The sequence below is a fragment of the Lagopus muta genome, chromosome 7 (assembly GCF_023343835.1).
Source record: "Lagopus muta isolate bLagMut1 chromosome 7, bLagMut1 primary, whole genome shotgun sequence".
NCBI lineage: Eukaryota > Metazoa > Chordata > Aves > Galliformes > Phasianidae > Lagopus > Lagopus muta.
Window position 1 is genome coordinate 1,233,888 of NC_064439.1, and position 19,405 is coordinate 1,253,292.

The 19,405-nt window shown below is 40.4% G+C and overlaps 1 protein-coding gene across 1 annotated transcript; it reads left to right on the forward strand.

Annotated features, from left to right (window-relative positions):
* The first annotated feature begins 136 nt into the window (after window positions 1–136).
* Window positions 137–19,101, forward strand: AQP1 (aquaporin 1 (Colton blood group)). Its single transcript, XM_048951658.1, has 4 exons — window positions 137–860; window positions 15,475–15,639; window positions 15,849–15,929; window positions 17,260–19,101. The coding sequence occupies exons 1-4, from the start codon at window positions 474–476 to the stop codon at window positions 17,437–17,439; spliced, it is 813 nt and encodes a 270-aa protein (XP_048807615.1). The 5' UTR covers window positions 137–473; the 3' UTR covers window positions 17,440–19,101.
* The last annotated feature ends 304 nt before the right edge of the window (window positions 19,102–19,405 follow it).

Sequence of the window (19,405 nt, forward strand, 5' to 3'; positions counted from 1 at the left end):
CCCCAGCTGCCGCGGAGCTGAGCGCAGTAACTCAGCGGAGAGCTTCTCCTTTCAGCCCTGCGTCAGGCTGAGACCCCGCGACAGCCCTCGCTGCGACCTGAAGGATGAGGGATGTTAAGCAGAGTGAGCGTAACATTCCCAGGGCACTCCCAAGGGCTCTTCCAAAGGCTTGAAAAAGCCTCTTAAAAACGGCAGCAGAGATGGAAGGCAGTTAAGGGAGAGGGAGAAAAAAAAAAGGAAGAAAAAACTTTGGCAAGCGTGCAGTGTCTTACATCAATCTAGCAGTCAGCATCGATGTAGATGTTCTTTCCTCCTTTTGTGCAACACCCCTTCCCTCCTACAGACCACCCAAAGCCCTATAAATAATCCAAGGACCGTATTTTTTCTCCAGCTTTCTCTTCAGACCTCGAAGGGAAAATATCAGGCGGGAGAAAGAAACAGAAGAGAGAGAGGAGGGCAGAGAGAGAGGAGAGATGGCCAGCGAATTCAAAAAGAAGATGTTCTGGAGGGCGGTGGTGGCCGAGTTCCTCGCCATGATCCTCTTTATTTTTATCAGCATTGGCTCGGCTCTGGGTTTTAATTTCCCAGTGTCAGTCAACGGGACATCAGCAACTCAGGACAACGTGAAGGTTTCGCTGGCTTTTGGGTTATCCATCGCGACCATGGCGCAGAGCGTGGGCCACATCAGCGGTGCCCACCTGAACCCGGCGGTGACCCTGGGCCTCCTGCTGAGCTGCCAGATCAGCATCTTCAAGGCGCTGATGTACATCCTTGCCCAGTGCCTGGGGGCAGTGGTGGCCACTGCCATCCTGTCCGGAGTCACCTCCTCTCTGCCCCACAACTCCCTGGGGCTCAATGCGGTAAGCTGAAACTTCGCTGTCCCCCCCTTTTCCCCCCAACTCTTTTTTTTCCTGAGTAGAACTGAGAGGGCAACACCTATAAGGATGTGTGTGGTGGAGGTGGTGACCTCAGGCAGGGCACTTGTCCTGACTGATGGCAGGGTGCATGCATTCACTGCTGTCAGCTATTTTAATCCTTTTCTTTGGTAAGAGATGCCATAGGGATGGTCCCTTCTGTCCGTTCTTTTTCAGAGCTTTATGGTCATTATCAGTTTTGCTCGTGTTCAATTTTGCATATCCATGCTGCAGAAAAGTGCCTTTTGGTATAAATGTAACATTGAAATCGCTGTCATTTGCATGACTTTCCTCTTTCCTGATTCTGAAGGTCTCAGGTAACACGTCTTTGGCTCGTGATGCTGGTTAATGTGTATACACCGGTGTTTTCACGTCTGTGAATGTGATTCTTTTTCAATACCTCATTAATAGTTTGTGTAACCTGATGAGTGCAGTGCAAGAACCTATGGGACCAGTGAGAGAGATGGGTAGCAGGAGAAATCCTATCACAAAAGGTGTGAGCATCACCTGTTGCATTTGGCACAGTGCTTTCATCCTGCCTGATTCAGAATCTTAGCAGCACTTTTCTTCTTTTTCCTACTTTAACTGAGCAAAAATGAGGGGGAAAAAAAATGGATTTCTCAGGTGTAATTCAGAGGATGAAGTGAGGAATCTGCATTTATGAGAGGTGCAGGTTCCAGACCTGTCCCATCCAGGTGCTCACAGCTGTTGACCATTACAGCATGCAGACAGCTGCATGGTGGCAACCCCTCCTCCTCCATGTATTGTTCTTCTTTGCTGTTGTCTTTGTACCATAACAGGAGCAATAGGGATAGTTACCCTTTTCAACATGAAATCATCCCACTGTCAGTGGATGTCAGTAAGGAAGTCCTACAGCCACAGCAATACCCAGAGGAGTACTATAAGTGGAAATTTCCTTCTGGTCACTTATCTCACCTGATTCTATTAAGAATTTTGTAGCTTTTCTATGGCCCCCTCTTGCAGTATAGTCAATGCAGTTTGGAACTTGAACGTATTTGAAATCTTATGCACACTGGTGCACAAAGCTCCAAATATAAATACAATATCAGTTCAGAAAACATTTTAAGGAAGAAAAAAAAAAAGGAAAATAAAAGTTTTAAGCATTCTGTGGCATGGGAGTTATTTCTAAGCGTGAGGAAGAGGAGCTTTTGAAAACAGAAAGGTGACATTAAGGAGGTCACTGCCGAGGCTGCTCACCTCCCTGCAGGTATCCCAACCTGCCACCCATCTGGGAACTCCTCTGGGATCATGCAAAACATTTTCTGGCGAGGGAGAGGGAATCTTTTTATTAACTCCAGTGGGCTCTGGCTCTGTGTGTGAGACGTGATCCTTTCCTCTGAAACCACTGGCAGAGGGAAGTGCAGAACCGCATGGGACAGGGTACCCGCCCCGGTGGTTTCCTAGAGAGGTTTGGCTGCCAGCTGCCATGGAACATGGGAGGTCTGCTTTCAGCAGCATTCCCATTTGGTCTTTGCCTTTTGCCTGCCACAAAGCACTTGTGGCTGGCTGCTTCCTTTGCCCTGAAGCCCTGAAATTGGCTGTTTGCAAAGTGGGTGTAAGGGACCACCCCAAAAGCTTGCTCCTCTGTTGGTAACTCTTCAAGTTGCAAAGATTTAAGTCAGAGCTCTGCACAAAGGCATCTAAGCAGGGAGAAGTCAGAGATGGAAAAATCACTCTGTGAATCACAAAAACTGCATTTGAGAGTGGAAGCCTTGCCCCTCCGCTGGAATACATTCAGTGCACCTTTTCCAATGCCATAAAATCAATGGTAGGAGGATGTGTACTCAGAGTTTTGATCTTTTATTTTCTATTTCCTATCCAGCAATAAATGTTCTGGATAGAAGAGGCTGGGGGGGGGGGGGGGGGGGGGGGAGACATTTCAGGAAATGGGGAGAGCAACAGCTGTCCCCTGTAAGAAGCAACTGGTGAGGAAAGCAAATCCATTCTTTTCCCACTCAGCTGGGAACAGCTGGGGAGGGAAGGTGGGGATTTGAGGGGGCAGTGGGTCTGAGCCCAGCATGGGGACAACAGAACAGCTGTCCTCATGCACAGCTGATCACCACGGGACACATCCTGAAGTCACACTGCACTGCCTCCTTCAGCAAACAGAGCATAAGGAGATCCACAGAGACTTGCTTTGATGTCATGCTTGCTTTTCAACCTGAGAATAAGGAGGGGAGGGGAAGAGCTGGCATTCCTGATGCCTATTTTGTCTTCTCTAAGGTGGGAGAAGGTGGCTTGGGTATGCATGACTGCTTCCTCTTTTCAGGCCTTGCCATGGACTTGAAAGGGTGTTTTTTGTGGTTTTTTTTTTTTTTTTTGCAGGAAAATTATGGTGGGAACAAGTCAATGGAATCAGTGGCTATCCAGTGCCCTCGCTGATGCTGGGTGGGATTGCATGGGTGGGATAGATTCTGTTTTATCCTACCCAGCTGCAGATCCTGCACCAAGGGGCCTTAGAGCTGATATCAATTCCTTAGGTTCTGTGCCAGCTCATAGGGAGGAGACAAACAAAGGTATTTCAGCTCTTAGACCCTCTCTGTTGTCCTATAGAGAGACGTAGATCTTTTCCTTTACTGCAGAGGAAACTTGGTATGATGAGGCTCCAGCCTTGGGAACCTTGATTGTGTGATGAATCTGTGCCTTTCATATTGCCCAAAGGGAAGGAAATTGCAAGCAAGCAGGGCACAGAATACAGGAATGGAAGGTACAGGGCTGAATAGAGAAAGAGGGCAGGAGAACGCAGGATGCTCCTTTACCATATTCAATAGGAAGGTCTGTTTTATTCTTAGAGGCAAGCAAAACTGTCCCACATGAGGAGTTTGATCTAAACTTCACTGAAGTCAATGCAAACTTTTTTAACTTTGCCTGGTTCTAAGTAAGAAATTCTGGACAATATTCAGTATTTGGATTACTGAATCCTTTTAAGACAAAACTTCCCATGTATTTCAGTAGTAGCGTGATTGCCCAAGCAAAAACTTGGAGCACTGAAAAAACTGAAAGAGCAGTACTCAGTGTTTGTTGTTCTAAGAATTTGAATGTTTATACTTGTATCATCTAGCATCTTTTTTTTGTTTTTGGGTTTTTTTTTTGGCAACTGGATTACTCCATTTTATAAATCTCCATTAGGTAAAAATGTAAGAATAGAGAAAACATAATCCAAAGTGCACTCATCTGCCAACACACTTGGCTATTGTCTAGTGAGGACAGATCTGTAGTTTGGATAGTGGAAGAAACTACTCATCATGGGCAATTAATGGCCAACAAAGAGCTCAGGCAGGAAAGACAGGTGAGAGGAGACGTCTGACCTCTAAGGTAACACAATATTTGCTGTTCAGCAAAGTTTATTGTGAGAACTTTCATCAGGCTATTAAAAACGTGCTGAGCAAAATTATTTATTTCTCTTTTTGTTTGTTTGTTTCCTTTTGTTTTTCATTTTGTGTGAAAATGGTCATCTTCTGAAAAAACGCAGACACTCCTTTACCAATTAATGATTTTCAGTAGTGTCTGCATTTCTATATACTGACTTAAATGCCAGGAACTGGGGAGCCATCGTCTGGAAATACTTTGAAAAATCTGCCTCAAAGATTATAAAAACTAAATATATATATATATATATATTGTTCCAAATGGATCAAAAGTTGTAGGGAAGAAAAACAGACCCGCAGGTAGTTTTGCTCAGGGTCAATACAATGAAAAGGAAAACAACCAAGAACAACAAATAGAAGAACTCTGTTTTGAAAATCAAACTCTACTCCATCCAGCAGGTCGGTGGCAGTGGGGGGAAGGAGGGAGGCTGGAGGGTTCCCCAGCAAACCCCACAGAGTGTGTGGATGTGTGGGCTGAGGGGGAACAGCTGGTGTACAAGGATGGGTGGTGATGGGACAAGGGGAATGGTTTTAAAGTGAGACAGGGGAGGTTGAGGTTGGATATGAGGTAGAAGTTTTTCCCCCAGAGGGTGGTGAGGCACTGGAACAGGTTGCCCAAGGAGGCTGTGGATGCCCCATCCCTGCAGGCATTCAAGGCCAGGCTGGATGTGGCTCTGGGCAGCCTGGGCTGCTGGTTGGCGACCTGCACACAGCAGGAGTTGGAACTGGATGAGCATTGTGCTCCTTTGCAACCCAGGCCATTCTATGATTCTATGATTTTGGAGGTCTGGAGTATTTATTCAAGACTGATGGATAGCCATATAGATACCACTCCTACAACGTGGGAAGTCACTTGCTCCTGGAACACCCTTTGGGTTTTCAGTGTGATCAAATCTCTGCCTCCTTTAGCTGCCTTGAGGGCATCACAGGCTTGTAGGAAGCTCCAAAATTCCCACATACGGTCCTACCAGCCATGGCCCTCCTACCATGGGAGTAGGACTTGAATGCTTGGTGTTGGTGACTCATTGCTTCCCCTTTGTGATTTCCCTCTCCTTCTGCCCACGCCCTCTGAGTCTGCTCTCCTCCAGCCTCAAATTAAGCAGTGTCTGGTTGCGTTGGTAGAGTTTCCAAAATAAACAGAGAGCTTGACAGCATGAGTGGACAACTGAGTCAGTGATTGATTAAGCATTAAACGATGCCACTATTTCTCTGACTCAGTACAGAGAATGTGGTTGCCAGGGTGCCACTGGATGGATGAGATATGCAGTTGCTTTCCTGAACTCTTGTGCTTATTAAAAGTGTCCTGATACCTTTTTTCAATGCAGACTATGTCCAGCTTCCATGCCATCAGCTTCATTCTCTGTATCACCGCCCTCTGCCTTCCCTGTTTTTGATCAGATTTAAGATCCTCCAGCCAACGTTGCCTGGATATCTGTGTACTTAAACTCTGGAGCTGCAACATGGGACCAGAAGCAGCTGCACTTTCAGAGTGAGCAAAATGGTTCCTGTACATGAGATTAGTCCATAATTTTTTGTTTCTTAACAAAGAGTAGCACAATAGCTCTTTATTCGATTTCAATCTTGCAGCAGCCGTCTTTTATGGCTTGCCAGCATTGTATTGAATCACAGCATGCAGGAAGGTGGAACATAGGAAAGGCACCTGCTCAGGAATGGCCACAGCCACAGCTGCTTTCTAAGGAGTTCACACGAGACAGCAGAAATATCTGGGCTGAGATTTAAAACTGATGTTATCACCCATCTTCCAGTACCTTTGAGAATAACGAGGGTTATGGCTCTCATTCTATTTTTAAGACTCAGAGATTATTTTTATTTTCGTTTCTACAAAAAATTGGCTTAGTGCTTCTGCTCCGTAATGAGATAACCATTCCCTAAGCTTTTCACAGAATCACTGAGGTTGGAAAAGACCACTAAGATCCCCAAGTCTAACCCCAGCTCACTCCCACCATGTCCCTCAGTGCCACATCTCCTCAGTTCTGGAACACCTCCATGGGTGGTTGGCAGAGAGCACATAGAGGTGCAGTAGTGTGGATGTTTTTGATGCATGATGAGGCCCTTGTTGATCACCCTTCTTAAGGTGGCTAATCCTTCAGTGCTAAAACAGAGTAGTCCAAAGTGGGTTTCAAGCCATGAACAAGGTCAGCGTCCAGGGGATCCAAGGATGATTGGTGCACTGTTTGAAAAATACTCTGCAAGCCTCAGAATAAAGGTCCTATTTGAACAGAAAAGATATAAATTGATGAAAAGTGGGCATGTAGGCTTTTAAAATGAGTTGCAACAGAGCTAAAAATACTATTAATTTGTAAGATTGGTTGATGTTGTAATTCAAATTAGTTCATGGCTGTGGGTCTTTTTTTGAACATACGTATATATGTTTCTGTTTTTGACCAGCTGTCCAAATAAGTAGGAATAAGTATGAAGGAAGTAAAGAAGGAAAATAACTTTTTCCCTTCCTGACTGGTGAATGAACAGTTAAAGTTGTTTTCCTTTCCTTGGCATTCTATGTATTATGTCATATACATTGGGGTATTTTGTGCTTAGGCATACGCACATCTCCACGCACACACTCACACACAATAGATAGAAGGATAGAGGCACAGAAAGATAGAGGGATAGATTGTTGGATAGATTTGTGGTTAGATATGTGGATAGATAGATAGACAGATGGACAGACACATAGAATGACTTTTCAGATCAGGTTGACCCAAATTCCATATTCTAATTTAATTTCACTTTACATTACAAATATATGCTAGTAAGTATTAATTTTAAATCAAGATCTGACGTGGCCTAAAAAGGACCTAGGAGAAAGCTGGGGAGGGACTCTTTATCCAGGACTGTAGTGATAGGACAAGGGGGAATGGCTTTAAGAGGGGGGTTTTAGATTAGATGGTAGGAAGCAATCTTTCACAGTGACAGTGATGAGACCCGAGCACAGGCTGCCCAAACAAGATATGATGGCCCATCCTTGGCAGTGCTCAAGGCCAAATTCAATTAGGCTTTGGGCAACGTGATCTGGGTCTGGTGGGAGATGCCCTCGCCCATGGCAAGGCTTAGAATTAGATGGACTTTAAGATCCTTTCCAACTCAAACTATTTCAGGATTTTGTGATTCTATGGCAAGAATCTAAGGACAAATGGAAATTTCCACAAGAAACATGAGAATGAATATTATGGATCTCTTCTTGATACGCTGTTAAAAACAGCAAGTCACTGCAGCAGGGCTCATGTATCTTAGGAGATAATTTGGACCTTTGAGTGTGTTGAGAACAGCATCCCTTTAGTCAGAGAATTCTAAGAAGTATAACTATCTGGCTTGTATATTGTTACCTTAAGAGAAGCATTTCTTAAAACAAGGATACTGAAACACATTACAAGTACTACAGGAAGAAAAAATAGCCCTTGAAAAATTTCCTGTTTGTCTCAAGAGGAAATTGCCTGTTTTCTTTAGAGCAGTAGTACATTCTTGCTTATTTGTCTTGCTCTAACTTAATTGAGAGTATTCAATAAACGAGAGATCTTTACCTGATATTGTAATTAATTTCTCAAAAAAATCTTTATTCTTAGAAAAAAATCTTTGTTTCTGAGTTAAAGAAACCACACCAAACTATTCCACTGTTCCACAGCTCCACAGTTCTTGTCTGTGTTTCCCAGATTCTGTGTTCCCCTGCCTTTCTGTATTCCGTGTGCTCCTCAGAACCCTCAGTACAAAGTTAATGCCAATGTCACGGAGCAAGTGAATGTCTGATGTTGGTTTTCCTGCCCTGTCTGGGAGCAGAATGGGGTGTATGTGTATTTATTAACACACAACCTGATGGGAAAGCACTACACTTTCTGGCATTCAGAGCCAAAGCTTGTGCTGGTATTTACCTCTTGCAACTCCACTGAAGTACATGATGTCTGAAGCTATGGCACAACAATAATTTGTTAAATCAAACGTACAGGCCTGTCAGACATCCTGAAGGAAACTCTTTAAACAGCAGGAGGCCAAAAAAGTATGCTGAGAGCTCTGCAAGTGGCTTCTCTTTTAACATCTGAGGATGGGAAAGCAGCCAAGAAATCCTCCATGTACTTTCCAAGCAGATTCCTGTGCATCCCTTCTGCAGTAACCACTGAGAGGTACCACCAAAAAGCAAATTTTCCATGCTCTTGACACTTTCTGTGCCAAGAGAAGTTAATGAAGGCTTTGAAAGCAGAAGTGTGGTTCAAGTTTCCTTATATATATTTATGTAATTTCCCTTGAAGTTATGATGAGTGCATTTGAAACGAGGAATGAAAATAAGTAAACTCAGGCATGGCCTCTACTTCTTCCTTTCATAGGACCTGTTGCTTGATGATCAAGGTAGAAAGGGATCTGGAAATTTTTCCCTAATTTCTGCACTGCAGTGCTCACACTTAGAGCTGTACTTTCAACTCATGCAGAGCTCTTGAATGCTCTGCAAAAGACTGGCAGTAAGAACTACCTCAAAAGTGGGAAGTTTGAAAACTTCACAGGTGGGCTGAAGGGATTTTCTAGCAGTGCAAAGTGAACATCACTTCGGTGCAATTGCCAAAAACTATGCTGTGGCTTTTGTTTGAATCTAGACGGTTATTCCAGGAGCAACTCTGAAAGGTAGATTGCACAAAACTCAAAATTCAGATATGTCTTCATTTCCCCATTGAATCATATAATCATAGAAAGATAGAGTCACCAAGGTTGGAAAAGACCTCAAAGATCATACAATCCGACTGTCCAGCTATCACCAGTATTTCCCCACTAAACCATGTCCCTTAGTGCAGCGTCTAAACGTTTCTTGAACACAAGAATCACCATCTCCTTTTGGGCTGACAATATGAGAGGCCATAAACAGCGCCCTGATATAAATGAGTGCTTCACATATTCTACTGAAAATGAACAATTTATTTGTGTTTGGCTGTGCAAAGGAAAATATCACTATTCTGCATCCTCTGAATAATAGTTGTTTATTTCATAGGAAAAAGAAAAGAAAAAAAAAAAAAAAGAAAAGAAAAAAACATGTTTCCCAGGGCCACATCAGGTTAAAGTGTAAATGAGACTGTTTAACAAACGGCCTTTCTCCAACTAACTGTGTTAAATGGAAGTCCCATACAGTTACTGGCTTTTACTACGTGTCATTGGCCATCACTCTTCTCTTTATTGCATCCCAGGCTGCTGCGAGACAAAGCCCAGGCCAGGTTCCCATCAGCTGGAGGATGGGGTGGGAGGGAGGTTAGCCTTGTTCCTGCAGGCTGTCCGCTGACCAAAGAATGGAAAACATAATTTGCGCTTGGGGAACTGAACGTGCCCCCTTTAGAACTCTGAAGGCTGTATTTGTAGGAAGGATAACCTAACAAAGGACAACATGTTTTGTCCGTAGGTTCTGCTGAATGCTTCTATTGTTGACCTAGGATTCAATCCAAAGCTAATCCTTTGCCTCATAAGCAGCTCCATCTGAGTGCTCTTGCTATATAATTTTAAATGAAACTCTTTAGATCTCTCTCTTTCATTCTACTTACTGAAGGAATGTGACTTTTCTACTTTCGGGATCCCTAATGAGTAAATAATGAGTACAGAATCATCAGTTTCAGAGTAATGTTATTAAATTGCAAGGAGAGAAGAGAATAACTGTGGCTAAATAGTGAAGGATACGTTTGGACTGTGAGTTAAAGGGAGGTTTATAGCTATTCCAGCCGGAGAAGGGGAGGTTACTATGACAGGAGTTATCAAGTTACGAGCATGGTAAACGTGGAGCTGAAAGAATTAGAAGAACAGACAAAACGACGGGCAGCTTTGAGGGAAGTAGGAAGATTAATTTCTGAGATTGCATTCAAAGAGCAGCGTATCAACTAACTCTGCCCAGCAAAACACTTAAATGTTAGTTTGGTGTGAAGAAGCATATTGAATATTCCTGGTGTAAGGATGAAAAGGAGAGCATAAACCATTTAAACCAGTATGAAAAGATTTCCTCGTCAAGGAAAACAAGGAAAGACTAAGATGGGAAGGCTTAAGCTGTAAGAAGAAAACATAAAAAGATTCATTTTTTAAATAGTCTGCCAGTATTATAGCCATGGAGGGAGACTCCTGTTGAGTTGAGAAGAAATGACAGAAATTTTCCCTTAAGAAAAGTCTACCATGGAAGAGAAAAGCTAACCTGGAATACTGAAAACATCAGGCCTGGTGCAAATGGCATCTTATTTGAATTCAGTCCACAGAGAAGGAAGACTCTCTGACATAAAGATATTATTTGTTGCAGCAGTTCTTGTTCCCAGCATGAATATTAAAAATACTTTAATAAAAGTTAATGCAGATGTGTTGAGAAGATGCCGTGGTTTCGCTTTTCTGTCTTGAAAAAGCATCAGCCAGCTTTGCTTGCTGTGAAGTGTTTCATAACTGAGGAGAAAATTGACATTCCCGTACTGAAAAGTTGATTTCCACATTTCCAGAGGCCTAATCTTTTTCAGGAATAATGAGAAACTAATCCCTGTTATATGAAAGCAAGGTTAACCCTAGAAGATGCTGCCTTTTGCTGAGTTTGTTGGATGACATGAGGCAGGCATGGCATCACATCATGAAACCACCTTGCATAACAGCTCTCTTATCCATATAACGGGAAACAGCTTTGAGCCTGATATACTTTGATTCCTGATGAGAAAAATATGAAGCCACTGGAGAAGTACGAAGTTGGGTTTACCTTGGGCCAGTTTAATTTCCTGTCCTTGTTTCTCTTTTGAAGGCAGATATCTAATAAATATCCTGTTCCAAAAAAAAGGAGAGAGGAGGGAAAAATAAAAAAAAAAAGAAATAAAACATACCATTTGCCCACACTGTTGCTGGAAGCTGAGGAAGTCAGTCAGCTAAACATGGCAGCTATGGGCACCTAAGTGAATCTTCCATAGTTCCAGTTGCAGATAAATCACAACTATTTGATGTTGTGGAGAGACAGAAGCAACTGCTACTCATTCCCTAAAAACAAAAAGCAGTTGCTCACCTCAAGCAGTTTTTCTCATGGTTGTGACTGGAAATATCCAGTGGTGCAGAACTCAGTATTCAACATGCCTGAGTACTGAGCATCCAACCAATTTCTTCTCAGGAGCCATGGGCTTTCTGATCGAGATAGGAATTTTACTTGTTCTGAGTCACACTGAACTCAAGTAACAACGGTGGCAGGATTTAGCTGACGGAAGGATGTACTTCATGTGGGCTGTCTGCATCTATGCTTCTGCATATGATATTGGTGCTTTTACAATCAAGGTGAAATTGTTCAGATCAAAGCACTGCAGTCAAGGCAGTGATTCAGCTGGTCAGCTATCTTTATGTCCCACTGTAATCTTCAGATCTTGCCAATAAAGTGACCCATTTCTTAGGTACATTTCTGATGCTTTTCACGTCAAAACAGTGCAGTGATTTAGAAATGATGTTCAGTGAAACAATTCATCTGAACACAAAGTGCCATCTAAAATGAAGAGTGTGTGGGAGATATTGGAGTAAGGTGAAAAAAGGCCAGAGATTTTCCCAGAGATGCATCAAAAGCAGCCCATATCCCTGCATTTTTTGTCATAATCACTGGTAATCAGCATACCAATGTAGCAAAGAGAGTCATTTCAGTGTGGTACAAGTCACTGGAAAAGGATGCTTTCTCTCCAGCACTACCATATAGGTGAATACATCTTACACTTCAAGGCGTTATTGTATCTATTTAATAATCATTTTTCCATCTTTTTAAAAAGATATGGTCATCTTAAATTATGAATATACTCAGAATAGCAGAATAATAGATGTTAAGATCAGTTAAGATAAGCTGATATTTACCGTCGTATATATTGAACTCCACTGTGGCCAAGGACTAGATAAATACAGATACATGCATGCGTACATCAGTGTTCATTTTAATTTGATGGCTCTCCATATGGAATGCTGTGAAATGAAATAAGCCTTCCTACCACTCCTGTTATGCAGGGAGACAGTTTGATGAAGACTCATGGTGTTCCATGTGTTGCTGTAGTCTAGGAGGGTCAGCCTACTGCTGTAGTGGCACTACAACTCTGACAAGTAGGCAAATAACCAACATATGTGATAGTATACTTACAAACACAGCAAACCAGGGCATCCAAGGCTTGCCTCTGTCTGCATTTGGAACACGGCCCAGAGTTCTTGCTCTTGCAGTGGAGAATCTTACGTCCCTGGCAATCTGCGTAATGTGACACGCTAGAGGAAAGCAAAAGGTTTCCTACATTATCCAATAAGTGTTGATTAGCAGGGAGAATGACCTCAAGTCACGTCAACCTTAGGATTTGTTTTCCTGGAGGGAAAGGAAGACTATAATTTCCTCTCCTCAAAGATAAGAATTATCACAGGTTTTTGAAGGCAGAATTTTGCTCTTTTTGTCCTTTCTTTCTTTCTTTCTTTTCTTTCTTTCTTTCTTTCTTTCTTTCTTTCTTTCTTCTTTCTTTCTTTCCTTTCTTTCTTTCTTTCTTTCTTCTTTCTTTCTTTCTTCTTTCTTTCTTCTTCTTTCCTTTTCTTTCTTCTTCTTTCTTTCTTTATTTCTTTCTTTTCTTTCTTCTTTCTTTCTTTCTTTCTTTTCTTTTCTCTTCTTTTCTTTCTCTCTTTCTTTCTTTCTTTCTTTCTCTTTCTTTCTTTCTTTCTTTCTTTTCTTTCTTTCTTTCTTTCTTTCTTTCTTTCTTTCTTTCTTTCTTTCTTTCTTTCTTTCTTTCTTTCTTTCTCTCTCTCTCTCTTTCTTTCTCTCTTTCTTTCTCTCTTCTTTTTCTCTTTCTGTCTTTCTCTTTCTGTCTTTCTCTCTCTCTTTCTCTCTTTCTTTCTTTCTCTCTCTCTTTCTCTCTTTCTTTCTTTCTTTCTTTCTTTCTTTCTTTCTTTCTTTCTTTCTTTGGAGTGATTATTTTAAAAAGGAAAGGATAAAGGTAATAGAATACTAATTTAGTATTATATCAGGTGTTCAGTATGCATTTCTAGATCGTGTCATTCTCACTGCCAACTCACATGTACATAATTTATATTTCTCACACATAGATCATGTTTGTGTTGAAGATGGTTTTAGTTTCTACTCCTGCAGGAGCCAAAATATCCATCATTTGAACAAAGATTTCCTTAGCTATACTAATAAATTAATATTAGTTTCATAAACTAATTTATAAACGAATTCTAACTCAAGGTTTATCTTTTCTGCATGTTAAAGAACAAGATACGAAATTATGTTATTTATGTTTCAGATGTCATTTCTTAGAAATTAATACATTTTCACTGTTGTTAAGACAGACAATATCCTCTTATTTTTACAAACATTATATTATTCTATGTTACAGAGAAGAAGTGAGAAAACTGAATAGCAAAGGTAGGAAGCGAATAGGTTTAACAAAACCTCCTGAAGTTTTAAAGTTTTTCAAATATTAATTTTAGGAAAATTGCAATGTAAAGCCATGTGAAGAGGTTTAATACATGATTTCCCATAGTTTTATTTTTTCTGGCAGGTCAACATAACAAGCAATTACGTTTTTGTTGTGTATGACCTTGCAACGTTTAACACAGAGGCTGTGACAGATGGGACAACCTACTGATAGCTCTATTACTGAGTGCATGTTTTGCAGAGTATGCTTCCTACACTCAGTCATTTACATTCTCAGTTTTTCTGGCATGTGTCCAAGCTCATGTTTTATCCCATCTATGCAGTGCAGTTACCTCTGTTTAACAACAATTCGTTCAGCTCATAAAGATTTGTCTTGAAGACACCAGTGAACGCAATCATTAGAAACAGAATTAAAGCCCTGATATATCATTATTAATTTAGATCCATGGTTACTTGTTGAAGAAAACTTTATAATAGTACTACAGAAATATGAAAAGGCTATTATTTTCTAATGTTCATGTATGTGAATTTCTGTGGTTTCTATATGTTCTACAACCCATACATTATTAAGAAACTCAACTGATTCTATGATTAACAATACAGTAGGAATATCTACATCTGCCAATGATATTTTGTGCAGAATCCACTTTATTTCACAGATAAACCAAAATACTTCCTCCATCAACCCTTTAGGATTTCTGTATTGCGGATGTTTATTCTACCTATCAAAGTCATTGGGTGGGTCATTGGTCATTCAATTCAAGGTACACCTAAAACTAATCTATATGTGAATTGTTTTAAAGTTCTTGTTATGGTCAAATGAGATCTAGCCAATATAGCCAAAAAGGACAGAGCTATTCAGCTGACTCCCAAATGATCAACATGTCATCAGTTGAATGGCTTATCCCTGCTGACTGTGTTCATTTCCTCTCCAAGTTCAGAGATACAATTCTTGAACACTGGCAGCTGGAGCCATTTTAGATACCCATGGCCTCCTGTAAAACTGGTGTCACATCTTCTGGTAGCACATGAATGCCATGAAGAATACAGGGTATTTCAAATGGAGTTAGAGGAACATTTTCAGGCAACTAAACTGCATATAGGTGACTTAAAATTTGGCAGGGAATTTGCCCATGCTACCTGCATTTTGCTGTACATTGCCATCATAAGGTCCTTGTTTTGAAGAGTTCATGTTAAACAACAGAAAATAAACAGTGGTAGGAGAAGAAAAGATTAATGTGACTTGTTGATAACAGAGATAGGTACCTTCAGGCTACTCAGAGCTGTGCTACTTTCTTGCTCTATTTGCCCCTTCCTCCTCATGCTCCTGTTTGTTTGGCAATTGTTGCTAATGTCAAGTTGAGCAATGCTTAATTTGACCACTGCATCCTCATTCTCACAAGCAATGAATAAATGTCTTAGGGCAAGAGAGGTCATTTTTACAGATATATTCTATTGAAGACAAATCATTAACAGATTTGTCTTTCACACGTTCTCCAGTTACATTCTCATTGTGTCTACTGGTTGAGTGTTTGCTTTGGCTGAATACACTGAATGCAACCACCATGTTTTATCACTAACAAAAGATGGTTATATATGGTTATACTTACACTTGAGTGCAATAGCATGTGTTTCAACTCTCTCCTTTTTATTTTTGCTGTTAAGCAAAGGAAGCACAAATAGAGAAATGAATGTAGAGGTCTGCATTGAGATACAGCATCCCCGTGAAACTCTGTTGTACTGTGTGAAGGCAGATAGGAATATCAGATTTTTTTCTTTCCTTCTTGTCTCCATGCAGCTTGCAAAAGGAATCAATGCAGGCCAAGGACTAGGAATTGAAATCATTGCTACTCTCCAGCTGGTTTTGTGCGTCCTTGCCACCACAGACAGGAGAAGGAATGATGTCTCAGGATCAGCACCTCTGGCCATTGGTCTCTCTGTTGCCTTGGGACATCTCCTTGCAGTAAGTTTTAGCTCTCATCTTGGATGTGTGCAGTACTCTTCCTCAATATGGGCTGGTGAAGAAAGATAGATTGGCAAGACAGGAGTTCCATCCTTCTGCCTCCTCTTCAGAGACTGACCTTAATTCTATGCTGTTCATGGTAATGGTGTGTCATGAAGATGCCACATGTACTTTGATAACTCACTGCTGCTTATCCTTTTGACTCCTAGATTGATTACACTGGTTGTGGAATTAACCCAGCCAGATCTTTTGGCTCAGCACTGATTGCCAACAACTTCGAAAATCATTGGGTAAGTAGAAGAAATTTGCTTAACTTTCAAGAGATGTTGCTTATACACAATTTACAAGATCAGAAATATGTAAATCCAAATAACTAACTGTTGCTGAGTTTCTGTTCCTATTTCACTGAACAATCTCCTTTTGCTCTTTGCTGACTATCTTTGGGAGATGCAGATTCAAGATGATTGTGTGTTTTCGAAGTAATACAGCTAATTTTCTCTGGTTATTTCCCCTTATGCATATTTAAGTAAGTAAATAAATAAATGATTAAAACGTGAAAGCCTCATTACTGAATCCTGTGTTGAGAATACGTTGTTTAAACTAAGTTTGTAAATTGCTATGATTATTCCAGTAAAACCTACTTGAGAAATGCAGTGAATTATGCAATATTTGGAAGCTAATAAAATGCCCATCTACTTACACTTAAATATGCTTGTGCACTTCCATGGATAAGTGCACTGGAAACACCACAGATTTTTTAATTATTGATAAATATTTAATGAGGAACTTCATGAACATGTACTTATTTCACTAAAACTGAGTGTAATTTGTTCTAACTCTCCCACTTGTTTTGGCATCTTTTTGCACAAGATTTCTTGGAAGTTCACTGACAGTGCAATGGGGCAATGAAATTTTGGATATGAATACCATTTTAATCTAAAAAGTATTACATACAAAATGGGGATGCTGTGGAAATTGTACAGTTTACTCCCACCTGGACACTTCCATTGGGATATTAGGATAATGAAGCTAAGCAAGGAGCTAGTGTTTTCAGAACTGTGTGGAAAAAAATGTGTTGCTTTTGTGGAGAGAGTGAAAAATGCCTATTAAACCACTGATATCACTGGATAAAGAAAACATGTTTTCAGACTCAGTATCTCTTTGGCCAAGTACATCCCTCAAAATGATCTATTTGTTCTATTAAAATCACCTTGTTGGCTAAAATATTTATTCTTCCTACAAAAGTTGTTTGCCTCCTGTGGAATGTCCCCAGCTAAATAGTAGCTAACAGCAAGTTAAGCCCCTAATTAGGTCCTCACTAAATACTACTTTCAGATTCACCTATCACTGAAGGTTACTGTGAGAAATGAATCTCACACCCTTGTTGCTTTTAGAGATCGTTCCCCTCCACCTGCCAAATATAGCTTGAGCAACCAGTAGATACCTCATTTTAAATATCAGAAGTTGACAGTGTAGTCACAGATATCCATTCCTGGGTCCTTTATCCAGTTTGTGGTTTCACTCTGAAGTTCATATAGAAGAACTTAAGCAGAAACTTGCAGAACAGCTTCAAATGCAAGATTACCTGATGTATTAACCAGGCTTGGAACTGTGTTCCAGATCTTCTGGGTTGGCCCAATCATTGGAGGAGCAGGTGCTGCCCTGATCTATGACTTCATCCTGGCTCCCAGAAGCAGTGACCTGACTGATCGCGTGAAGGTGTGGACCAGCGGCCAAGTAGAAGAGTATGATCTGGAAGGAGATGATATGAACTCCAGAGTTGAGATGAAGCCAAAATAAAGAAGGACAAGTTGGGGTGGGGGAATGCATCGGTTTTTGAAGATTTTATCAGTGTTATAGACTCTTTGTAAACCAGCAAGAAGAACTTTGTTTTGTAATTCAATATGGTTTTCCTTTTGTTTTTTTTTTTTTTTGCACCCAATCTAAATAGCTTTTTTATATCTGAGGTTGTTCAACTACATTGTCTTCAGGCCAAGAATTCATTAGCATGATCTAAATAAATTGGGTTGATATTTAACCCTTCTCTCATTACTTTCAAATTTGCTGGTGTATTCACTGTGGCTGGCCCTCCCAGCACATCATGCAGTAGTGATGCATAGTTTGCTGAAAGAATAAAACTTCATCTGTACCATTCATAGGGGTTTACACCAGAAAAAGTATTTATATAGAAATGCAAGGCTGGTATTTAATGTCAGCAGTGCATGTGAAAAAAAATTCTTTAATCATTTCCCAGAAGCATCTTTTAGAAGCAAAGGCTGCTAAAAATTATTTGTTATCTAGAAAGAACCATAATTTTCTAAATTGTTGATAATCTCCAAGAAAGAGGACCAGAAATACTGTTGAGCAGAACAAGAAGCTCCAGATTTCCAAGATCTGTTTACATTTTTCAGTGTTTCATCCTCTCTGAACCTGCATCCAGTTGTGAAGGGATAACCAAAAAATGTGTAGATGCATGAATTCCTGGGAAGTGATAACTAGAAATGAGATTGAAGAGCAGTAGTTACAACAGCAATGAGAACAACATGGTGCTGATATGTAAACAGGACCTGATTGTTCCTGTGACTGTTCTACTTTTGCTTCTCTTATGTAAATTAACTGTATATTTGAAAAGAAACCAGGAAAAAAAATAAAGACTCCTTTCTTCCTGACCCCATTTTAATAGCAAGTGCTATGACATTCAGGGACAATTAATAGAGATACACACAGTATATTTTCTAATGAGGGACAAATACATTCCTGTGTGTAAGTCCATTTTGAGGGTCATTTAAAAAAAATAAAATATATATATATATAAATGTTTATATATGTGTTTTATACAGAAAGCTTAGTATACTGTTTTGTAAGAAAATAAGAGCAGAAAACAAGTGGAAGGAATTTCATAAGAGCTTAGCAAAATAAACGACACTGGAAACATGAAGAAAACTAACATTCTAAACAAAATGGAAGATGATTTTCTGTTTTTGTTTTAGTGTGTGTGCTACCTTTGATTTCCTGAATAACCCATAACAGTAGATGGTCTCACATACTAACTATAGACTATAGCTGAAGCAGGTAGGTGCTGATATACTTGTTCTGCACTAAACCATTTTACATAAAGAATGAGGCCCAGAGAAAACCTACATAAAAATGACACAGTTAACCCTTCAGATAAGCACCCCAGAGGTTATATGAGTGACAGATGACTCCTGGTGGACAGACAGCATGGACAGTGAAAATGAAAGAGGGTTGACGTAGGAATCCATATAGTTTGGATCATTTCATCTAGTTGAGCAGATTTACAAGATAGAAAGAAAAAAAAAACAAAAAACAGAAACGCCAGCAGACCAAACCAGAATTTTTCTTGTCTAGTTTTGATGCATAATCCTGTGTATTGTCAGTGTACATACAGCATGATTGGATTTTGGGGTGGTTTAAAAATAAACAAAATCATTTGTGCTAACACATGAGATGTTCATGGTTCTTTTTTCATTTCTTTACCTCACATTGCATTTCCTCTGCTACAGTATTTTCAGGTGCCCATCTGTAAGACTGAGAAAGCTTCTTTGTATGGCAAAGTAGGCCCTCACCTAGAATCGAACTCTATTTAAGATGTACTTAGAAATGAAGCAGGGTACAAAGACTGCATGCAAACTTTTCAGAATCTGTTGAATCCAGAGTTTCCACAATCAAATTCCAGAATTTGCCAATATTCCAGGACATCCATTGACCCCAAATCAGTCCTTTATTTTTTTTCCTTACAAACCTG